The sequence below is a fragment of the Coregonus clupeaformis genome, unplaced genomic scaffold (assembly GCF_020615455.1).
Source record: "Coregonus clupeaformis isolate EN_2021a unplaced genomic scaffold, ASM2061545v1 scaf1053, whole genome shotgun sequence".
Taxonomy (NCBI): domain Eukaryota; kingdom Metazoa; phylum Chordata; class Actinopteri; order Salmoniformes; family Salmonidae; genus Coregonus; species Coregonus clupeaformis.
Window position 1 is genome coordinate 17,803 of NW_025534507.1, and position 24,558 is coordinate 42,360.

General features: G+C 47.1%; 1 protein-coding gene across 2 annotated transcripts; it reads left to right on the forward strand.

Annotated features, from left to right (window-relative positions):
* Positions 1 to 2,395: 2,395 nt before the first annotated feature.
* Positions 2,396 to 17,278, forward strand: LOC123486187 (B-cell CLL/lymphoma 6 member B protein-like). 2 transcript variants are annotated; one of them, XM_045217411.1, is made up of 3 exons: positions 2,396 to 2,431; positions 2,639 to 2,763; positions 15,859 to 17,278. In XM_045217411.1, exons 1-3 carry the CDS (start codon positions 2,419 to 2,421, stop codon positions 16,765 to 16,767), a joined length of 1,047 nt encoding a protein of 348 aa, XP_045073346.1. In that variant the 5' UTR covers positions 2,396 to 2,418; the 3' UTR covers positions 16,768 to 17,278. The 2 variants fall into 2 exon arrangements, with proteins under 2 accessions (XP_045073346.1, XP_045073347.1); XM_045217412.1 differs by lacking the exon at positions 15,859 to 17,278 and adding an exon at positions 13,598 to 14,618.
* The last annotated feature ends 7,280 nt before the right edge of the window (positions 17,279 to 24,558 follow it).

The window sequence follows — 24,558 nt, forward strand, 5'->3', positions numbered from 1 at the left end:
GGAGTACACGTCCTAGTAATCCGTCTGGCCCGCGGCCTTGTGAATGTTGACCTGCTTAAAAGTCTTACTCACATTGGCTACGGAGAGCGTGATCACATAGTCATCCGGAACAGCTGGTGCTCTCATGCATGCTTCAGTGTTGCTTGCCTCGAAGCGAGCATAGAAGTGATTTAGCTCGTCTGGTAGGCTTGTGTCACTGGGCAGCTCGCGGCTGTGCTTCCCTTTGTAGTCTGTAATAGTTTTCAAGCCCTGACACATCCGATGAGCGTCAGAGCCGGTGTAGTACGATTCAATCTTAGTCCGGTATTGACTCTTTGCTTGTTTGAGGTTCGTCGGAGGGCATAGCAGGATTTCTTATAAGCGTCCGGGTTAGAGTCCCGCTCTTTGAAAGCGGCAGCTCTGCCCTTTAGCTCAGTGCGGATGTTGCCTGTAATCCATGGCTTCTGGTTGGGGTATGTACGTATGGTCACTGTGGGGACGACGTCATCAATGCACTTATTGATGAAGGCAGTGACTGATGTGGTGTACTCCTCAATGCTATCTGAAGAATCCCGGAACATATTCCAGTGTGTGCTAGCAAAACAGTCCTGTAGCTTAGCATCTGCATCATCTGACCACTTTTTTTATTAACCGAGTCACTGGTGCCTCCTGCTTTAGTTTTTGCTCATAAGCAGGAATCAGGAGGATAGAGTTATGGTCAGATTTGCCAAATGGAGGGCGAGGGAGAGCTTTGTATGCGTCTCTGTGTGTCTAGTAAAGGTGGTCTAGAGTTTTTTTCCCTCTGGTTGCGCATTTAACATGCTGGTAGAAATTAGGTAGAACGGATTTAAGTTTCCCTGCATTAAAGTCCCCGGCCACTAGGAGCGCTGCCTCTGGAAGAGCGTTGTCCTGTTTACTTATGGCCTTATACAGCTCATTGAGTGCAATCTTAATGCCAGATGAAAAGTATCTTGGTAAATAGTGTGGTCTACAGCTTATCATGATACTCTACCTCAGGCGAGCAAAACCTAGAGACTTCCTTAGTATTAGATTTTGTGCACCAGCTGTTGTTTACAAATATACCCAGACCGCCACGCCTTGTCTTACCGGAGTCAGCCGTTCTATCCTGCCGATGTAGCGTATATCCCGTCAGCTGTATGCTGTCCATGTCGTCGTTCAGCCACGACTCTGTGAAACATAAGATATTACAGTTTTTAATGTCCCAATGGTAGGATAACCGTAATCTTAGGTTGTCCAATTTGTTCTCAAATGATTGAACATTGGCTAATAGGATTGATGGAAGAGGCAGTTTTCTCGCTCGCCGTCAGATCCTTACAAGGCAGCCCGACCTACGCCCACGATATCTCCGTCTCTTTCTCATGCGAATGACGGGGATTTGGGCCTTGTCGGTAGGATATCCTTCGCGTCCGACTCGTTGAAGAAAAAACATATTTGTCCAATACGAGGTGAGTAATCGCTGTCCTGATATCCAGAAGCTCTTTTTGGTCATAAGAGACGGTGGCAGAAACATTATGTACAGAATAAATTACAAATAACGCGAAAAAACACACATAATAGTACAATTGGTTAGAGGGCTGTAAAACGGCAGCCATCTTCTCCGGCCCCACATCATCATATTTATGTCCACCATGATGGGTTTAACAACGAAGTCATTCTGTAACTACAGTATAGGACTCAAATGTAATTGGGATGGGTAAACACTCCATGTTGAAACTGTTTATTATCTCTGTGTGTGTACGTACCTGAGGGAGTGTATGTCTGTGTAATTTGTATCACCTCTCTCTTCCAGGAGGAGGAGGGTCCAGAGGTGCTGCTGGTGAATGAGGAGGGGTGTGAGGAGGGTCTGGGGAACCCTGAGGGGACCATGGTCATGGAGGACAACCAGACTACACCACCTCCTGAACCCACAGAGGAACCAGCTGAGCAGCACAGGACCACACACAGTCTCACTGAGGTGAGCCCACTGTGAACTACTGTCTGAATGGTATTAGGTCAGGGTCCATATCCACAAAGAGTCTCAGAGTAGGAGTGCTGATCTAGGATCAGTTTAGCCTTTTAGATAATAATGAATAAGACTATATAGACAGGTGGGGACCTGATCCTCGATCAGCACTTCTACTCTGAGATTCTTTGTGGATACAGGCCCAGGTCTTGATTAAGTGTGGGACCATGCCTTTCAATTATCAAACCATTAAAGAGTGTCAAGTAGTCAAATCAACTAACATGTTTGCATAGTGCTCATAGCAATCCCTCATTGCCCAATCAGAAGATGCTTCATAGCGGGTGCTCATATCAGATTTCTTGATCCAACATCCTCTCACTCTTTACCTCTTACAGTCACTAGACATGGAGGATGGGAAGCCTGATCTGCTGCTGGTCAAAGAGGAGACAATAGAAGACGGACCAGAGAGACTAAAGATGGGGGAGCAAGGTAAGGGAGAAATACATATACAGAACATAATAGATATACTTCAATAGGAATAGTGATGCACCTGGCTATTATTTTCTCTTCATTCATAAAATGAAATCAATACAACTTATGTTTACATACTAAAACACACATTATAATGTATGAACTTGACCAGGTAATTAACTCATGCAGTGTTTGTAAAGTCTATTTTGTAACCTCTTCCTGCAGGTGGTTGGCAGGAGCCTAACAGAGGAGACTGGGCGGCCATCTTGGATTCCCAGACCCAGATCGGTGCAGCCAAGGTTCCGCAGGACGATATCACTGAGCAGGCCAGGAACAGAGGCGACATAGAGGTCAGTGGATGGGACAGTGTCCTCACCTCTGATCTGGGGAACAACACTGATATCCACAACCAGAAACAGACAGTCGAACACAAAACAACAACCAAACTTAGTCTCCATGACAACAGACTGGCTGAGAGCAGGGTGAAGCGTAGATTTGATGTAATGTTCAGTAAAAAGTATGCAGTATGCAATGGCCGTAGCTTACTACTTTGCTTCCCAAATATACCTGACTAGCTAGGTTAAATATGAAGTTGTCACCTAACAGCAAGCTTATCGGGTATCCAGCTAAGTTCAAGTCCTACGAGCAGAACAGATCAAAAAGAAAAATGTCTTAAATAATACATATCGATCTGTAAGCAAAGAAACGTGATTCAAACATGTAAAAAATACATTTGAACGCATTAAATTGTCCACCAGCAATAGTAACTTGTCATGGTGTCACGGTTAACTAAGCCAGAACCCAGAAGCAGACCAGGACACGGTACGTGAGACAAAGGTGAGTGTTTATTTATAGAGTCCGAGTGAAGCTGAATAATCCAGGGAACAGAGCGGGTGGCGTGGATGGGTTGTTGAGGGTGCAGTGGTTGGTCCGGTACTGGCTCGGCAGCCGCCGACCATCAGGCAGAGGTTGGGTGAAGGTTCCGGGTGAGAGACTGCAGACAGAACAAAACGGAGGTGAGTACACAGCAAATCAACAAGGTGCAAAACAACAAAACTAACGCTAGAACTCAAAGGCTGATACGCTGACAAACATACTGTTCATGGCTAACGATCCGGCAGGAACTGGATGTTGGGCCAGAGCCTAAGAAGGGTGATGATCAGGACCAGGTGTGCAGATTGCTGATGGGATGCAGGTGCGGAAAACCAGAGCGCTCCCCGGGAGCGTTCCCGAACCCTCGGGAAACTGGAGAATACGAGCAGGAACACTAGTCACCAGACAGGACCCGACTCAGACAGCCGGGATCGTCACAGTACCCCCCTCCGGCGAACGCCACCGGGCGGACTTCCCGGAGCGCCAGGATGGAGGCGGTAGAAGTCACTGATGAGGTCTGCGTCTAGGACCTGTCGCCGCGGAATCCAACTCCTCTCTTCAGGGCCATACCCTCCCAGTCCACGAGATACTGGAAACCCCGGCCCCGCCGTCTGGAATCCATGATGCGACGCACCGTGTAGGCAGGACCACCTCCGATCATCCGAGGAGGAGGAGGAGGAGGCGGAGGAGGCAACAGAGGACTGAGGAAGACAGGCTTGAGGCAGGAGACATGAAAGGTGGGATGGACTCTGAGCGTCCTCGGTAGTTTGAGTCGAACTGCCACTGGATTGATCACCTTCTCCACCACAAACGGACCAATGAACTTCGGCAACAACTTCCTAGACTCAGTCCGTAACGGAAGATCCCGTGTGGCCAACCAAACCCTATCTCCGATGGTATAGGTGGGAGCGGGGAATCCGGCGACGATTCGCCTGGAGCTGATACCGGTCCGAAACTCTAAGGAGTGCCTTTCTGGCCCGATGCCAGGTCCGGTGGCAACGCCGAATATGGGCCTGAACAGAAGGCACTGAGAGCTCCTTCTCCTGAGAAGGAAACAGGGGAGGTTGGTAGCCATACAGGCACTGGAAGGGAGACATCCCAGTGGCAGATGTAGGAAGAGTATTGTGGGCATACTCAACCCAAGGCAACTGAGAGACCCAGGAGGTGGGGTTGGAAGAGACCAGACAGCGTAGCGTTGATTCCATCTTCTGGTTGGCTCTCTCCGCCTGACCATTGGATTGGGGGTGAAAACCAGATGTGAGACTGACCGTAGCTCCAATGGCCAAACAGAAGGACTTCCAGACAGCAGAGGTAAACTGAGGGCCACGGTCGGAAACGATATCACTGGGCAACCCGTGGACCCTGAAAACCTCCCTAACCAGGATCTCGGACGTCTCCGAGGCAGAGGGAAGCTTGGCAATTGGCACAAAGTGGCGAACTTGCTGAATCTGTCCACGATAGTCAGAATGACCGTGTTCCCCTCAGAAGCGGGCAACCCCGTGACGAAGTCCAGGGCCAGATGCGACCATGGTCGCCGGGGAATAGGAAGGGGGTGAAGTAGTCCAGAGCTGGGCCGATTGGTACTCTTATTCTGCGCACACACTGGACAGGCAGCAACAAAACCCCGAGTATCCTCGGCCATGGCAGGCCACCAAAAAGCGTCTGCGAAGAAACGCCATAGTCCGAGCCACGCCAGGGTGACAAGCCATCTTGCTGGCGTGGGACCATTTGAGGACAGCAGGACGAACCGACTCAGGCACAAACAACCGACCGGGTGGACCGTTACCGGGACCGGGCTGAGTCCGAAGGGCCGCCAGCACCTCCTCCTCAATCTTCCACATAACTGCTCCCACGACGCAGTTCCGGGGGAGGATTGTCTCGGTCTTGGACCCACTCTCCTCCGTCTTGGAGAACATCCGGGACAAGGCGTCCGCCTTGCCGTTCTTAGATCCAGGTCGGAACGTCAGGGCAAACTTGAATCGTCCGAAAAACAACGCCCACCTGGCCTGGCGGGGAGTTGAGACGTTTAGCCGATTGCACGTAAGCAAGATTCTTGTGGTCCGTCCAGACCATAAACGGTTGCTCCGCCCCTCCAACCAGTGGCGCCACTCCTCCAAGGCAAGTTTCACCGCGAGAAGCTCCCGGTTACCCACATCGTAATTCCTCTCCGCAGGCGAAAGGCGGCGAGTAGTAGGCGCAGGGATGGAGTTTACTGTCCGTGGAGCATCGCTGCGACAGGATGGCGCCAACTCCCACATCAGACGCGTCCACTTCAGCGATCGAACTGACGGGCCGTGTCGGTTGAGAGAGAATCGGTGCGTTGGTGAATCGCCTCTTCAAATCCAGAAACGCTCGATCCGCCTCCGGATTCCACTCGAAGGTCCTGATGCTGGAAGTCAAGGCAGTTAACGGAGCGGCCACACGGCTGTAATCCCGGATGAATCTGCGGTAGAAATTCGCAAACCCCAAAAATCTCTGGAGCTGCAATCTCGTACCGGGCTGGGCCCATTCCAGAACCGCTCTAACCTTCTCCTGGTCCATCCTAATCTCTCCCCTGGAGATGATGTACCCGAGAAAGGATGTCGTGTGGGCGTGAAACTCGCACTTCTCGGCCTTCACAAACAGGCGATTCTCCAACAATGCGCTGCAGAACCTGCCGGACATGCTGGACGTGGTCGGAAGGTTCCTTCGAGAAGATCAGAATGTCATCCAGGTAAACAAACACAAAGAGACCGATCATATCTCTCAGGACGTCGTTCACCATACTCTGGAATACCGCTGGAGCATTGGTCAGTCCAAACGGCATCACCTGATACTCGAAGTGACCCATCGGTGTATTGAAACCCGTCAACCACTCGTCCCCCTCTCTGATCCGGACCAGGTGATACGCATTGCGTAGGTCTAGCTTAGTGAACACCGTAGCACCCTGTAAGGAGTCGAAGGCAGAACTCATCAAGGGCAGGGGATACTTGTTCTTGACCGTGATGTCATTCAACCCCCGATAATCAATACACGGTCGAAGAGAGCCATCCTTCTTACCCACAAAGAAGAATCCTGCCCCCAGGGGTGATGACGAGGGACGAACGAGACCAGCAGCTAGGGACTCCTTGATGTAGGTCTCCAACGCCTCACGTTCAGGTCGGGAGATACTGTATAACCTTCCCTTGGGGTAGACAGCTCCAGGGACCAGGTTGATGGCACAATCATATGGTCGGTGGGGGAGGGGAGTGACAGAGCCTTCTGCTTACTGAAAACTTCCCCCAAATCGTGATATGTCTCGGGAACCAGGGACAAATCTGGGGGTTTAGCCTCAATCACCTGACTGGGAACCGAATGGGGGCAGGCAGTCTTGAGACAGTTAGCATGACAATCAAGGCTCCAACTCGTTACCTTGCCCGTCACCCAATCGAACGTGGGATTGTGTTCCTTCAGCCAGGGGTATCCAAGGACCAGAGGAACATGGGAAGACGGCAGAATGAAGAATGAAATCATCTCAGAATGATTCCCCGACAACCGCATCTTAACCGGTTCAGTCCTCATCGTGATACGTGCCAGACTACTGCCGTTCAGAGTGGTAGCTTCAATGGCTTCCGGCAATTGCTCCTTGGAAAGCCCCAGCTGTTCCACCAACTCGGCATCTAGAAAGCTTCCATCGGCACCTGAATCGATAAAGCGTTAATCGCTAAGCTCTGATTCCTGTTCATAAGGGTAGCCGGGAAACGGGGTCTGACAGAGGTATTGAGAGGTCGAAACTGGCTCGCTAAAAGTCCTCCCAACTTTAGCGAGCCGCGCAGTTTGACGTACCCGACTGGATCCTGAGAAGCTGATCGGTTGGACGGAACCCATTGCTTCTCCCTCCTTCGCTCTCGGACTCGATTATCCACCCGAATAGACAAAGCTACCAAGCTGTCCAGGTCACTAGGCTCGGATAGGAGATCAACTCATCCTTGAGCTGCCCCGACAGACCCTGGTAAAAGGCCGCTTGCAGAGACTCCTCGTTCCACCCACTCTCCACAGCCAACGTCTTGAACTCGATCACGAAGTCGGCCACGCTGCGAGTTCCTTGGCGGCGAAAACAGGCGCCTAGCTGCGTCCCTCCCTCGGACGGAATGGTCGAAGAGCTTCCTCATCTCGGCCGTGAACCCCTGGTATGAAGCCATGCAGGGATCCTGTCGTTCCCAAACGGCTGAAGCCCACTCCAGCGCTCGACCACGCAGCAACTCAATCACAAAGGCTATCCTAGCCTTGTCTGTGGCATAAGAGTAGGGCTGTAGATCGAACACTAGTCCACACTGCATAAGGAAGGAACGGCATCTTCCCAGCTCTCCCTCATACTTATCCGGCGTCGGAACCTTGGGCTCACGGATGGACACAGCTTCAGAAGCGGCAGGCGAGATGGGTGAAACCCGGTAGTGGATCCTCCACCGGACACTTGCGTTGGTTCTGGACCTCCGTCAGACCGGTAGAAAGGTTCCGAACTGACAACGCGATCTCCTGTAGTACCGTGCTATGATAGCCCAACATCTTCTCCTGCTGGGTAATAGCATGGCGAACAGAGTCCAGGTCCGCTGGGTTCATTACTGGCCGGATCGTTCTGTCACGGTTAACTAAGCCAGAACCCAGAAGCAGACCAGGACACGGTACGTGAGACAAAGGTGAGTGTTTATTTATAGAGTCCGAGTGAAGCTGAATAATCCAGGGAACAGAGCGGGTGGCGTGGATGGGTTGTTGAGGGTGCAGTGGTTGGTCGGTACTGGCTCGGCAGCCGCCGACCATCAGGCAGAGGTTGGGTGAAGGTTCCGGGTGAGAGACTGCAGACAGAACAAAACGGAGGTGAGTACACAGCAAATCAACAAGGTGCAAAACAACAAAACTAACGCTAGAACTCAAAGGCTGATACGCTGACAAACATACTGTTCATGGCTAACGATCCGGCAGGAACTGGATGTTGGGCCAGAGCCTAAGAAGGGTGATGATCAGGACCAGGTGTGCAGATTGCTGATGGGATGCAGGTGCGGAAAACCAGAGCGCTCCCCGGAGCGTTCCCGAACCCTCGGGAAACTGGAGAATACGAGCAGGAACACTAGTCACCAGACAGGACCCGACTCAGACAGCCGGGATCGTCACACATGGTCAAGTTTTCACTCAATTTCTCAAATTACTTTCTCTAAAGTCTTGGCATCTTTGGGTTTGGATTTCAGTCTCATGGGGAGCGGGCTTAAACTTGAGATTGGTCACTTTCACTAGGGTGATGGCCGAACTAACAAATTCCTGCCCTGGGCCAGTCCAGTGTTGTGATTGGCTATTACGCAACTTGTCGCGTGATAGCTTGAGTCTTCTGTTTGCATGCCTTCAAAGAGATGCACTGCATCGCCGTCTGTTTAGCTAACTTGACAGCTTGAGAAGTAAGCACCAAATGACTTGGAAACCCAGCTGCTTGATAACCAAATTAATTGGGAAATAAATTCAAATAGGTATACTATATCTTAAGTTGAGTGGAATCTACTCGCTAAAGTTAGCTAGCTAATTGTTAACCAGCAATGTTCGTCTGTAAAAGGAAAAGCAGTCAGCTCTAGCAAACACCATAAAACGAGTCCACTAATTCAAGGCAGGATCCAATATTTAGTAGGGGTGTAACGATTCGTTTTAACAACGATTCGATTTGTATCACGATTCGTGGTTGTCGATACGATTCAAGGACGATATTGGTTCATTTAGAACGATACGATCCGAAACGATTCAGTGACTTGAAATCGATTCAGTAACCTTTTAGCCAAAAATTCAACCAGTGTGACTGAAATAAATACCTGGATACTGGACAGTGCAGGTGAAGTTTCCTAGATTCCTGTTTCTTGTAAGGACCGCAATGGTGGCTTGATAATTTCTTGCTCGTCGGCTTCTCCTCTGTCGTCCGCCATGCTATGTTTTGTTGTCTTTGCGCCTTTGCGCTGCTGCTGTGCACGGGCGATGACGTCACGGATAGGCAGACTGAATCGAGTAATGTTTAAAGCCTTTATCATTAAAAGTGCTAAGAAAAAACATCCATATAAAGTCTGACGTGCTTAAATCCAATGGGTTATTTCCTAGTATCGATACAATCGATTTATTACATTTTAAAACGATGTTAGATTGATATATGTTGTCCAAAAGGCCAACTCGCCGAGCACAGATCGATGTAGTTGGATCATAGGAATATAAATCGATACATCGATGTAGTAGATGGATCGTTACACCCCTAATATTTAGGGTATTAAGCCCAAGGGTACACACACACAGCACATGGGGATTTTGAATTATATGAAGACACAAAAGAGACAATCTGCTACAGGTTCATACAGTACATAACCAGTCCGAAATAGTAGAATGTAAATTGACATGAATATGATAAACCAGCTTAACTCAGGTTAACATGTCAAAATCAGCTTTATTCGCCAAATACATTTGCATGTACAGAAATTTGACTCTGTGAAATGGTGTTGCCACAATAAACAGAATATACAGACAAAATATATAGATCCAAAGTTTCCACAGATCCACATACAGTATGTACAGTCGTGGTAAAAAGTTTTGAGAATGACACAAATACTAATTTTCACAAAGTCTGCTGCCTCAGTTTTGATGATGGCAATTTGCATATACTCCAGAATGTCATGAAGAGTGATCAAATGAATAGCAATGAATTGCAGTCCCTCTTTGCCATGAAAATGAACTTAATCCCCAAAAAACATTTCCACTGCATTTCAGCCCTGCCACAAAAGGACCAGCTGCCATCATGTCAGTGATTCTCTCGTTAACACAGGTGAGAGTGTTGACGAGGACAAGGCTGGAGATCACTCTGTCATGCTGATTGAGTTAGAATAACAGACTGGAAGCTTTAAAAGGAGGGTGGTGCTTGAAATCATTATTCTTCCTCTGTTAACCATGGTTACCTGCAAGGAAACACGTGCCATCATCATTGCTTTGCACAAAAAGGGCTTCACAGGCAAGGATATTGCTGCTAGTAAGATTGCACCTAAATCAACCATTTATCGGATCATCAAGAACTTCAAGGAGAGAGGTTCAATTGTTATGAAGAAGGCGTCAGGGCGCCCAAGAAAGTCCAGCAAGCGCCAGGACCGTCTCCTAAAGTTGATTCAGCTGCGGGATCGGGGCACCACCAGTGCAGAGCTTGCTCAGGAATGGCAGCAGGCAGGTGTGAGTGCATCTGCACGCACAGTGAGGCAAATACTTTTGGAGGATGGCCTGGTGTCAAGAAGGGCAGCAAAGAAGCCACTTCTCTCCAGGAAAAACATCAGGGACAGACTGATATTCTGCAAAAGGTACAGGGATTGGACTGCTGAGGACTGGGGTAAAGTAATTTTCTCTGATGAATCCCCTTTCCGATTGTTTGGGGCATCTGGAAAACACCTTGTCCGGAGAAGACAAGGTGAGCGCTACCATCAGTCCTGTGTCATGCCAACAGGAAAGCATCCTGAGACCATTCATGTGTGGGGTTGCTTCTCAGCCAATGGAGTGGGCTCACTCAAAATTAAGAGAACACAGCCATGAATAAAGAATGGTACCAACATATCCTCCGAGAGCAACTTCTCCCAACCATCCAAGAACAGTTTGGTGACGACCAATGCCTTTGCCAGCATGATGGAGCACCTTGCCATAAGGCAAAATTGATAACTAAGTGGCTCGGGGAACAAAACATCGACATTTTGGGTCCATGGCCAGGAAACTCCCCAGACCTTAATCCCATTGAAAACTTGTGGTCGATCTTCAAGAGGCGGGTGGACAAACAAAAACCCACAAATTCTGACAAACTCCAAGCATTGATTATGCAAGAATGGGCTGCCATCAGTCAGGATGTGGCCCAGAAGTTAATTGACAGCATGCCAGGGCGGATTGCAGAGGTCTTGAAAAAGAAGGGTCAACACTGCAAATATTGACTCGTTGCATAAACTTAATGTAATTGTCAATAAAAGCCTTTGACACTTGGAATGCTTGTAATTATACTTCAGTATACCATAGTAACATCTGACAAAAATATATCATAACACTGAAGCAGCGAACTTTGTGAAGACCAATACTTGTGTCATTCTCAAAACTTTTGACCACGACTGTACACTATGAACACTGTAAGCTCAAATCAAATCACATTTTATTTGTCACATGCCCGAATACAACAGAAATGCTTACTTACAAGCCCTTAACCAACAATGCCGTTTTAAGAAAAATAAGAGTTAAGAAAATATTTACTAAATAAACTAAAGGGGGGTACCGGTACCGAGTCAATGTGTGGTGGTACAGGTTAGTCGAGGTAATTTCTACATGTAGGTAGGGGTAAAGTGACTATGAATAGATCATAAACAGCGAGTAGCAGCAGCGTAAAAACAAAGGGAGGGGGGGGTCAATGCAAATAGTCCGGGTAGCCATTTGATTAGCTGTTCAGCAGTCTTATGGCCTGGGGGTAGAAGCTGTTAAGGAGCCTTTTGGACCTAGACTTGGCGCTCCGGCACCGCTTGCTTTGCGGTAGCAGAGAGAACAGTCTATGACTAGGGTGGTTGGAGTCTTTGTCAATTTTTAGGGCCTTCCTCTGACACCGCCTGGTATAGAGATCCTGGATGGCAGGAAGCTAAAAACTATAGACTAAACTATAAGCTACAGGATAAATTATGCATGTAAGAGATGTGCAGAGAGTGCAAAGAGAAATGTGCAGTTCTGGGATGATAGTGCAGGCTGCATAGTCTGTGGATGAATAGTGCAGAGTGCAAATTCCATGGATGTGAGGATCATCGTGGACCAGGTGGCCGGTTGGTGAGGGCCACGGAGCGGGGGAAGAAACTGTTCAGGTGGCGGGAGGTTTTGGTCGTGATTGACCTGAACCGTTTGCCAGAGGGGAGTCTTTGGAAGAGAGGGTGGAAGGGGTCGGCGATGCGTACAACAAAGGTTTAAGTGCAAACAGATAATAAATGTATCATTCAACATAAGATTCCACCTAAAACAATGACATGACCTCTGTCCCAATTCATCTCTGCTCAACTCCTCACTTCCTCTACTCGCATCCTTCTCAAAACCCATTGAAGGAGGTCTGAGGCAAGGAACCTTGGGTCGTCTCCTCCAATGGGGTTTTAGGAGGTGCGATGGTCAGTCCTTGCATACATAGCTCTGTCTATGAATTTGAGAGTGATTTCTCCAGCCCCATCCCTCAGCTTTCTACCGAAACGTGGGCGGGGAGTTTGCTTTTATATTGTTTCAACTGCTGATTGTCGCTTTAAGAAACACATACATTAGCATAAAAGTATGTTTTATCATACATGACTGTTGGGAGTGCGGTGACATACCTTTAGCTCCCAGGTACACTAAAGATGAAGTTGTGGCAGATGTTTTGACCACCCCCTGGCTGTTCTCCAGACAGCAGTAGCACTGCAACGTGTCCCAGGCACTGTTTGTGGCCACGTCACCTCCCTCAGTGAAGATCTCCAGGTTCTTACAGGGCAGCAGCAGAGTCTATAGAGGGCAGAACGATACAGGAGATGGACTTTAGTATGGAGTCGAAGTACCAACTTAAAATCCTTGTACAATCCATAGACATTGGTTAAAAGGTCAACAAAAGTAGGGCACTGGAGTTGGAGGAAGGTGGAGCGAGACGTACTAAGTTGTGTAAGGCATAAGATGAGTTGGCGACTCACTGGTCCAAACTTGGCGTCCTCTGCCTGTGTAGTGTTCCAGGGCGATGAAGTAAAAGCCCGACTCCACCTGGTTAAGCGTGTGTTCTCTACACACACCGACCTGTCTCCTGACAACAACTGGAGTGAGAGAGAGAGGAAAGTAAGATGTCAGGAAATGTCTGTTTAAATGTTTTAACATCTTCATGTTGTAATCAAAGTAACAGTCCATTTTAAGACTCCTGTGGCTGGAGGCAACTATGGATAATCATTTAGCCAAATAAGTAATAACACACAATGTGGGACTGGACTGAGCCGAGCTGTACAAATCCACGCATGGCTCAGTATTGAACAGCTTGCTGTCATTTCATGCCCAACCCTCCTCGTAGACAGCTACCTCCTATAGGTTTTAACTTCATCCCTTACCTACACCACTCATATTGTTTAGCAATAACTATCACCTACATTTAGTATAGAACCATCTTCTGTATTGAACCATGTTTCTAACCAATAAACAGCAGCTGGTCATCATCCTCTCTACGTGACAAATGTCCCATGCACAATGCCTCCATACAGCGTCAAAGACATTAGAGGAACTCTCAGTACCACTAATGATTAAGTTACGGGGTTGATTGGTGGATGTCATGGTTACTTGCAGGAAGCCCCCAAAGTGCTGTGCATAGAGGAGAGCCAAGGCAACCTACTTGGAACAGAATGGACTCCTGTATCTCCTGTCTCTGTCAACTGTGCAGAGAACAACTTCACCAACACATATTAGTGACAGTGGACCTGCATGGAAAGAGGGATGGAGAGAGAGAGAAATGGTTTTCATTCTCATTTATTGTAACTGCACAAAAACTGACTGTAAAAGTTATCAAATCTGTATTTCAATCAGACTGTATCTCAAAGTATGCAGTTAGTGGTTTACAATATTGGCTATTATTTGGTTTGGCGCCTGACCTCTCTTGGCTCCCCCTCCTCAATCACGGCCCTCTTCCCCAGTGAGGCCGGTTCTTCCCTGTCTGTTTTCACCCTTCCCCTCCCCCCTCTTCTACCACTCCCTCCCAGTTATGCTGGTCTTCCTAGCCCTCCACTTCTACTAAACCCGTTGTTGACTTAGCTACAATGCTCTTAGTTAAACCAGAGACGGTATATAAAACGAAACCATCTTTGGTTAATCCACAGGGTTAAACCACAGATGGAACAATGAGCCAGATGTTTCACCGGATGTATAAATCTGAAGCATCCAGCTGGCATTTCCACTCACCACCAAATATGGTGATGAGAGGAAGCCCAGTGGCCGGCAGTGCGAGAAGATGGAACAAGATGGATTTGGGTATTCATTCTGCTAATTTTCTCATCGATGAAACATTTGATCTCAATACAGTTTCTGTTCCCAAAACTACAATCTGTTACGAACAGAGTGGACTAAGTTTTGTAGACTTTACCTTTGAAAAAGTTGTTAAAAATGGTGGTGTTTAGAAGGAGTGCAAGGGCGAATTGAGCTATTGCACACGTGCACTTCACAGAGTAGACGGACCCAAACGGAAATATGCGAATACATACTAGAAAGCGTCAATAGGATCTCGCAACCTCGTGCTTGTCTCTGCCCACCTCCTTGCTTGTTCTGCCCACTATGATTAATCTGCTCCCATTGGAAACGACAGTCTGTGTCCATCTTGGGTTAGTTATAAAAAATCTTTGGTTAAACGTTAGCTAGCTACATAGTTAGCTAACGTTAGCATTCTAGCTAGCTGACATTTAACCTAGTTTGCCTAATCAATAGCCTGCTTTAATAACAGAAGACCAAAAAACGATCTACTTCAATATTGAAATCATAGTTGATTAGGTAGGTAGTTGGTTAGTTTCTCTACTGAAAAACTATTGAACTTACCTCTTTATTGTCAGCCATTGTTCACATTTACATTTTAGTCATTTAGCAGACGCTCTTATCCAGAGCGACTTACAGTTAGTGAATGCATACATGTATTTTTTAGTTCTTTTAGTTTTTTCATACTGGCCCCCCGTGGGAAACAAACCCACATCGCTGCCGGCCAAACCCTCCCCTACCTTGGACGACGCTGGACCAATTGTGCGCCGCACATGGGTCTCCCGGTCGCGGCCGGCTGCGACAGAGCCTGGACTCGAACCAGGATCTCTAGTGGCACAGCTAGCACTGCGATGCAGTGCCTTAGACCACTGCGCCACTCGGGAGTTCACCTTTCGGGCCGAGCTCGGTTGAGTGAAGGCATGATCGTCTAAGAGTCAATGTCGGGTGTCGTCAACTGGACCAACACCATGCAGACAGAATTTTGGTCGAGAGGTGTCCCAATCGGTATTCTTGAGGGATTCTGAGAATAGCGTGCGAAGTGGTCGAAGGCACTCAATGTTCCAACAGTTTTTTCTTCACTCCGTCGTCCTCTAGAAAGGAACATATATTTCAGTGGTGTTTTATAGTGAGATAATGATAGTGCCTTAATTCATGTTTACTTGACAGGAAGTAGTGAAGCTGTGTGTAATGTTTTGTTGAACCTTTTCCAATGTATTCTAAAATTCATTTTATCAAAGCGAGGGTATCAGATTAACAGAAAATTTAAAGTGTACCATAGTGAGAAAAAATATTCTTGTCATGTATCGTTCTGTGCAATACATGTGATTATAATGCCATTTTGTTTAAATTAAATACTAAATTGACTCTGTGCTGACTGACTTGGTTATTTTTGTATCATTGCAAAGACTGAGTTTGGACATCAACAACAAAAAACTCCAATGGCTCCATATTGTTAGGTACTTGAATCACAGTGTTAGAGATGGGCTTGACTGTGGTTAACATTTAATAATATAATGTAATGTTTGTGTGTACAGCAAAGATTTTCTTAAATAAACATTTATGCTTTTCTGTACAAACATTGTTTGCAGTCTGCAGTCCATGAAGACCTGCTGATATCTGGTGTTACTGGCGGGAGAGACTGGACCTCTGAGGCGGCTGGTCACAAACCCTGGCCCCGGATCAGGACCCTGGATCAGGAGCCGTCGCTCTTCCTTCCCGAGTCAGAACCAGGACCCAACTGCGAGGGACAAAGACTCCACCACAACCACTACATAGAACACAACCAGTGGACTGGTGGACTGAACAACCTCAGTCCTGGTGGTCATCAGAGAGACAGAGACTCCAGTCAGGGATCCAGTCTGCAGCCCAGACCCTTCTCTTCACAGTCTCAGTGCAGGGATGAAGCAGGGCCTGGGGCTGATAGAGATAGACCCTCCTGTTCCTATGATACAAACACCACAGTATCTATGATGAACAGAGCAGGTCAACCTGGGCTTCAGCCTTCACAGAGAGTGGTGGGAGACCCCCCTGGTGGGAGTCTAACAGGAAGTCTGTCTTCTCCTTCAGGGTCTTGTCTAATGCCTAGTGACTGGGTTCATAGAAGGCCTGGTCCTGGGTCTAGCCTTCCTCAGCTGTCTCATGGTTACCCCACCAATACAGACAGGGTCAGGATGGGCGTTCACCTAGCCTATAACACAGCACACAATCCCAACAACACCCAAACAATAGCTAGAGGTCAAGGAGGGAGCACAAAGACTAACCACCTGAGGATGGTGGCTCCTGCTTCTACCTCCTCTGGTGTCATTGGGTCACAACATGGGAAGCCGAGCGTTAGGATGGACACAGACAAGCCATACGCCTGCCCCACGTGTGGAAAGTGCTTTGCTGAGGTGAATTATGTGAAGATGCACCAGACCGTTCACACCCTTCAAGTGCAAACTAAACTACAAGAGCTTATCAGACATAGGAGTGTCCACAACGGGGAGAAATCGTCATAGCAGTGTGTCTTCAGATGTACACAGGGGATGTCAGGGAACCATTCTTTAGCTGACATATTATAGTTATCATGTGAAGTGTCTTGGGGTAAGAGGGTAATTAACCACATACCCCTCATTAACCCTTTGTTAACTTGTCATTTGAATCAGGCTTGGGTTAATACCTGTTTTTAGAGAGAGAGTAAACCTAGGCTAGAACAAGGACAGTTCCAGGAGCCTATAGGTCACTCCCCCCTCAGATCAGCTGATAACATTAGCATTCTACTCGCCCCAACTACACTCCAGTGGTGTAGAGAGGGAGGTGAGAAACGTTCAAACACGGACTGCCCCAGTATTGATGCACTGCAAGGCTGTTTTGACTGCACCAATTGGGAATTGTTCTTTGAGTCATTATCCAGCTTAAATGAACAAGTACTAACATCAAAATACATTACTTTTTGTGTTGAAACAGATTAATATTTGTCACCCTGGGTGACCGACAAGCTCAAGGGCATTCTTAATGAGGAAAAAATGGTATTTTCACAGGTACAGTGTAAAGAAAATAGGTTAATAAGAAAGTCAAGCAAGCCATCACACGAGCAGAAGTTCGAGCAGGGGAACTAGAGGGCAGCCTGGCAGGGTATTAAAAACATGGCCGCTGTAAACACACAGTCACAAAGGAGAGGCATGTGAGTGTGGAGGGGGTCAGTGACTCCTCTCTGCTCAACGAGCTGAACAAGTTCTACACTCGCTTCGAGAGGCCCGACCTCACTCTTGAGATGCGGTGGAGCTCAAGCAGAGTTTCACGCCATGTGCCACGTTCACCCCTCAAGCAAATGATGTGATGAAACTGCTCAAATCCACACCAATCAACAAAGCCCTGGGACCAGATGGTATCTGTGGCAGGACCCTCAGGTACTGTGCTGAGCAGCTCAGGGAGTCCTACTCCAGCATTTATAATTCTCGCTGGACCGGTGCCTGGTCCCGCAGCCATGGAAAACGTCCAACATTATCCCCGTTTCCAAGAAAGATAAGCCTCACTTTCTCAACGACCATAGGTCTATTGCACTGACCTCTCTTGTGATGAAGGCCCTGGAGAAACTGGTCAAGGCCCACATCACATCTGTGTCAGGTGCTATGCTGGATCCCTTCCAGTTCACGGACGATGCCAAGCTGTTCTTGATGGACACATCCACAGACATCTGGCCTCTGTCAGGCTCCTATTTGTGGACCTCTCGTCTGCATTTAACACCATGCAGCCTGCCATCCTCGCCAAAAAAACTTGACTGACAGTTTAATCTCGACCACGGCTTTATCTTGTGGATTATGGAGAGTCTATGCTAATGTTGCCAATCAGACACCCTACTCACTTGCACAGGTTCACCACAAGGGTGTCACCCCTCCTTTTTATTCTCTACACCAATGACTGAGTGCCCATGCCAACCACCATTTTGTGAAGTTTGCAGATGACTCAGTCCTCCTGTCACTCCTCTCAGGAGCTGGACCATGGCCCAGCCACCCAGGACTTAATTGACTGGTGTGACAGTACGCTGCTGGAGTTGAATGTCTTTAAGACGAAATACAATTATTGTCGTCTTCAGGAGGAAGCCCACCAGTACGATGTTCATTCATGGAGAGGAGGTGGACAATGTGGACCAGTATAAATAGCTTCGTACCATCTTTGATAACACCCTGAAGTTTGAGCAAAACACAGACGCCATCATCAAAATAGCAGACACAATACTTCCTCAAGAAACTGAACTCATTAAGTCTCAACAAATCAATATTGCAAACCTTTTACAGTTCTTTCATCGAGAGCATTCTGTGTTGTCCTTCGTATGCTGGTATACATCCCTCTCTGTCAAGAGCAGATACCGCCTTCAAGCCATTGTGAACACCTGCTCAAAGATCACCGGGCTGCCTCTCAGAAGTCTGGCCTCATTCTTTGAGCAGCAGGCCAGGAGGAAAACCTATGACATCGTGGGGGACAGCACCATGTCCTCAACCCGCAGTTATAACTGCTCCTCTTTGGGACGCCGCCTGTGCTTTCTCAAGTGTTCCACCATTAGGCGCAGGGCCTTGTTTGTACCTGAGGCGAATCGCCTGGTTAACAGGACCATTAATGAAGACCTAGGGACTATTCTAGAGATAGTTTAGCCCTGCCATTAATTAAGAACTGTGGCTACCATGGACTTAAATGTCACCATGCACTTTTAACTGATGCCTTAATAGGTTGTTTTTTTGTCTCTTACTTTTTGGTGTGTTTGTCGTGTCTGAATGAATTGCCTCTCTGGGATTATTAAAGTTGTATTGTACGTTTCGAGAAGCCAAATGTTCTTAGATTTTTTTGTGCATCGTCAGACCAGAGGAAACGGCGCTCTGTGTCACCCGCCTTGGGATCGACCTGTGTCGTGCTTTGCTCTCTGGAGCAGGGCGCCGCTCAACAGAGTGATCAATGGGGTAGCGTTGAGTGTAGAAGTGGATCAAATGAAAATGATTATTTCTGGTGTTTGTGACGCCCGCCGTTTGTTGAGACGTAGACCCGGTGTTAATGGCAAGACTGAGAATACCCTATCTGTCTTGTTGAAGTATGACACAGAGTTTATACATGATAAGGTCAGGTTAGGTTATATTTGCTGTTCTGTGAGGGCCTATGTTCCGAACCCGCTATGGTGCTTTAGGTGCCAAGGATTCAGACATGTTGCAGGAGTGTCTAGAAGGGAGATCCCACAATGTGAGAAATGTGCAGGAGGGCATAGTCAGAGGGAGTGTTGGGAGTTGGGATAGAGAAATCACTGTCAACTGTGTGCCCTGTGAGAGAGAGACAGGTTGAGATTGACAGAATTCGAGTGGGGCAGAAAGCGTCCTATGCTGAGGAAGTGAAGAGAATAGAGGACAGCCCAAGGGTGAGTGAGTAGGCCTGAAGAGAGAGATCCAGAGAGGATGAGTGTTAGTAAGGTAGGATTTCTTGCATGTATTGCTATGGTTATTAACTGTCCTGCACTGATGGAGCGTAAATCCCAGAAAATAAAGATAACTGCCAAACTAATTGAGTAAATGAGGGATGCAAAGTATTTTGAAAGCAGATGCTTCCACACAGGTGTGGTTCCTGAGTTAATTAAGCAATTAACATCCCATCATACTTAGGGTCATTATTTTAGCTACCATGGCTATGCCCCCATATGATGACAATGCCCCTATCCACAGGGCACGAGTGGTCACTGAATGGTTTGATGAGCATGAAAATGAGGTAACCCATATGCCATGGCCATCTCAGTCACCAGATATCAACCAACTTGAACACTTATGGGAGATTCTGGAGTGGCAACGGAGACTTTTTCCACCACTATCAACAAAGCACCAAATGATGGAATGTCTTGTGGATGAATGAATGTCGCATCCCTCCAATAGCGTTCCAGACATTTGTAGAATCTATGCCAAGGTGCATTGAAGCTGTTCTGGCTCGTGTTGGTGTTTCCTTTATTTTGGCAGTTACCTGTAGATGAGGTAGCAGTTACCTGTAGATGTGGTAGTGGCAGCAGCAGATACATTTTGGGGTGTAAGAGATTTTAGAACAGAAGAGCTACAGGGGGTTTAAAGAGAAGGGGCCTCATCCTTCCAGGCTGTTGGCCAGGGGCCTCATTTATAAACCGTGTATATACAAAATATACCACAAAATGTGTGTGTGCCAGTTTTCACGCAAAAGTTGGCATTTATAAAAATGGAATTTGACGTGAGAATATGCTCACCTCCCCGCAAACTTTTACAAATATTTTTTTGTAGTGGCTGTGATTCCGTATTTTCTGGAAACCCTATTTGCCTTGGCCAAAAATAGAGATTTCTGCGTATGTGCAGGATTCTTTTAGCGGCTGCTCACTACACTGCCTACGTAGCTGCTGCTCAGTGCTATGCTGCCGCTTTGATCAGCGATTAACGCCTTTGTCTTGTGTAACTTACACACTTCATGTTGTACACAAAAGGACATTTGCTTTCCATGCCTCAATAGGCTATTAAGCATAAGGATGATTTCATGTTCTTTTTTCAGGAGGGGAGTTGGGCTACATGCAGCTATTTACATGTTGTACACAAAAGACATGATCAACATGTTCATACAAACTCGCAGATAGTTTTTTGCCCCAATGCAAAACTCAAGTGGGGAGTTACATGCAGCTATCAAGGCAGCATATCAAACACAAGCAACACACAGACATGCCGTCTAATTAGCGATTTAATGTCTTTTTTTAATCATCATTACAAACATTGTCTAATTAGGATGCGGACAGGCAGTCAAAGTATTAGCGTTCTTTTTCAACAACTCTGGCTAGTGGCTAAGATATGGCAGCGACTACAAAGATTAGCCTACAAAACGCAGATTTCTTTGCTCCAATGCAATGTGTAGGGACTGCGTCCTGCTTTTGCAACTGCAATATCTGTTACAACATTTCATAATGGCCTTGAAACGCTCGTTCAAATCACTGCAGGGTTTTTATTTTCAGTCAGAGACATAGGCTACATCATCATGGTTCAGGTGGGTATAATAATAATAATAATAATATAATAATATGCCATTTAGCAGACGCTTTTATCCAAAGCGACTTACAGTCATGCGTGCATACATTTTTGTGTATGGGTGGTCCCGGGGATCGAACCCACTATCTTGGCATTACAAGCGCCATGCTCTACCAGCTGAGCTACAGAGGACCACATACATAACACATGCGCAGAACGTGACCTGGATCCGTAGCTTTAAGAAAGAGGTTTCCAGATTGGCGGCGCGGGGGGAAAACTCCATATTCGCAGCCACAGGAAGAGGTTTGGTTTCAGACGTTTTCGGGAAGATGGGCAAGGGACTCTGCTGTCCTAGCTGCTCATTCCAACATTTGGATGCCAGGCCAGAGAAGAGCGTTGACTGGTCTTGGAGCGGGCAGGCCTTCCCCGGGAGAAATAGCAGCTCTATCTTGTCGAAGTTGAGCTTGAGGTGGTGGGCCGACATCCAAGCTCAGATGTCTGCCAGGCACACAGAGATGTGCGTCGCCACCTGGTTGTCAGAAGGGGGGAAGGAGAGTGTCATCCGCGTAGCAATGATGGGAGAGACCATGTGAGGATATGATGGAGCCGAGTGACTTTGTATAGAGAGAAGAGGAGAGGGCCTAGATCCGAGCCCTGGGGGACACCAGTAGTGAGAGCACGTGGTGCAGACACTTCACCTGATAGGAGCGACCTGCCAGTTAGGATGCAATCCAGGACTGTGCAGAGACGCCCAGCCCTGAGAGGGTGGAGAGTAGGAGCTGATGGTTCACGATGTCAAAGGCAGCGGATAGATCTAGGAGGATGAGAACCGAGGAGAGAGAGTCAGCTTTGGCAGAGCGGAAAGCCTCCGTGACAAAGAGAAGAGCGGTCTCAGTTGAGTGAGCCGTCTTGAAACCTAACTGGTTAGTGACAAGATTGTTCTGAGAGAGATCCTTTGTAATTCAGTTGGTAGAGCATGGCGCTTGTAACGCCAGGGTAGTGGTTTTGATTACCCGGACCACCCATCCATAAAATGTATGCACGCATAACTAAGTCACTTTGGATAAAAGCGTCTGCTAAATGACATATATTATTATTATTATTATTATATATTAGAGATAATGAGAGAGTTGTTCAGAGACAGCACACTCAAGTGTTTTTGAAAAGACAAGACAAGGGATACTGGTCTGTCGTTTTTGACGTCAGAGTGGTCGAGTGAAGGTCAGTGGATAGGACAGCGTCCTCAATTCTGAGCTGGGGAACAACTCTGTTAACCACAACCAGAAAGAGACAGTCGAACACAAAACAACATCCAAACTTGGCCTCCATGACAAAAGACTGGCTGAGAATAGGGCAAGGTGTAGATTTGGTCTTCAGGGACGGGGAGGTGTCGGTATGAGAACAGACACAGACTCGGCTAGTGATGCTCCATCCTGCTCCTATAGTTGTGATTCAGAGAGACTGATGGCGCCTCAGGTTAACCTCCTAACAGGTGCTGCCCACAGCATGTCTTCTATAGGATCTATCAACTGGAACATGGACCCTGCGACAACACAGACACTACCTGGCCTTCGTCCTCCTCACACTCTCCTTATGTTAAACCAGACCTCAGTAAATGCAAGTACCTCAACACTAAATGGCTACGCAAGCCCATTGACAAATGACAGTAGTAGAGACGGAATCGGTAAAGGTGGCAGTAGAGTTGGGCGGTATCCAGATTTTCAAACCGTTTCTGTACCATACCGGGGTATACGGTATTACAGGATGTACACACAAGGGGGCACAATTCTTTTGACGCACAAAACAATTTAGGCAACAGGGATCCAGGAGAGGATTGAATGTCTGCTGTAACCAAGAAGCTTGATCTTGACATCTAGTCACTTAGCTAGCATGTTAGCAAACCAAATGCATAGCTGGAGCCCTGAGCTGGATATCATTTATTTGATGGATGTCTTATAGTTATACACGCACCCCTACAGCCCCCCCCCATAAAAAACAGTAATGAAAATAATACAGTCTATTTTGAAATACCCTGGTATACGGTATAAACAGTAAATCGCCCAAGCCTAGGTGGCAGCGCCAAAGAGAAGCGCTCCCCGTGTTTGTTCTGTGGGAAAGCCTTCAGTTTCCCCAAACAGGTGGAGATCCACCAGAGGATGCACACTGGGGTAAAACCGTTTGGCTGCCACCTCTGCTGGGCCAGTTTCTCCCACCCATCCAACCTGAAGAGGCACCAGAGGGTCCACACGGGAGAAATCCTACAGCTGCCCCCAGTGTGAGAAGAGGTTCTCCCAACAGCATCAGCTAAAGAGGCACCTGAAGGTTCACGGTTCACACAGGACAGAGGCCGTTTGCCTGTACGAACTGCGGGAAGAGGTTCTCAGAGGGCAGCTACCTCAGAAAATACACACGGCCCATGTATAATGACATGTAATGTAGTTTTAGTTAGTAATGAATTATGTTGGTTTTGGATGTATAGGGAACTGGATGAGGTGAACTGAGGAAAGAATGAGTATGATGAGGCAGAGTAGATGATATGGTGATGGTTGTTGTGATGGTGTCTAAAAAATACTTCACTGATGAAAAGTGATCAGATGCTGGTATTTTATCATCAGTAAAAAAATCCTTAATTCATGTTTACTTGACATAAAGTAGTGAAGATGTGTGCAATGTAATGTTTAACCTTTTCTAAAATTCATTTGATCAAAGCGGGGTACCAGATTTACAGAAATGGTAAAGTGGTACCATAGTGAGAAAAGTTATGTAGATGCAATAAATTATATTATTTTCTACTCTATTCTTGCTAACACACTGTTCATTCTGAACAAGTCTAAAACAAGTCATGAGATTTGATGCATAATGTAATAAGCAGTACCGTGATTGAAAAAACAGCGCGCATACACTATTCATTTAGGCACACCCTTTGAGCTACGATGCAAACCAGTAAGATCCTTTCTCTTCAGTGTAAACGGAAGTGAACTGAGACCAAGAACAATTTCCACGTTTGCGTTTTTATTGTTGAAATTTAGACGTTTATTAACACGATGGAACTCAAAATATTACTCGTTTAACTGCACTACATCATATACTTACGCCAGGCAGCGTTTAATTCGCGTTGAAGACAATACTTGGTTGATAGATGTTATCTAGGTAACGCTAGCTAGCTGCTAACAATGGCTAACGGTATGGTTTTTCACACTCAAATAGCGTCCATCATGGAGGTGCTAGCAAATGCAGCCGTGGCAGACATCTGTAAACTCGTAGACGACGACTATGCAGTGTTTCGTTTGGAAATAACTCAAAGCC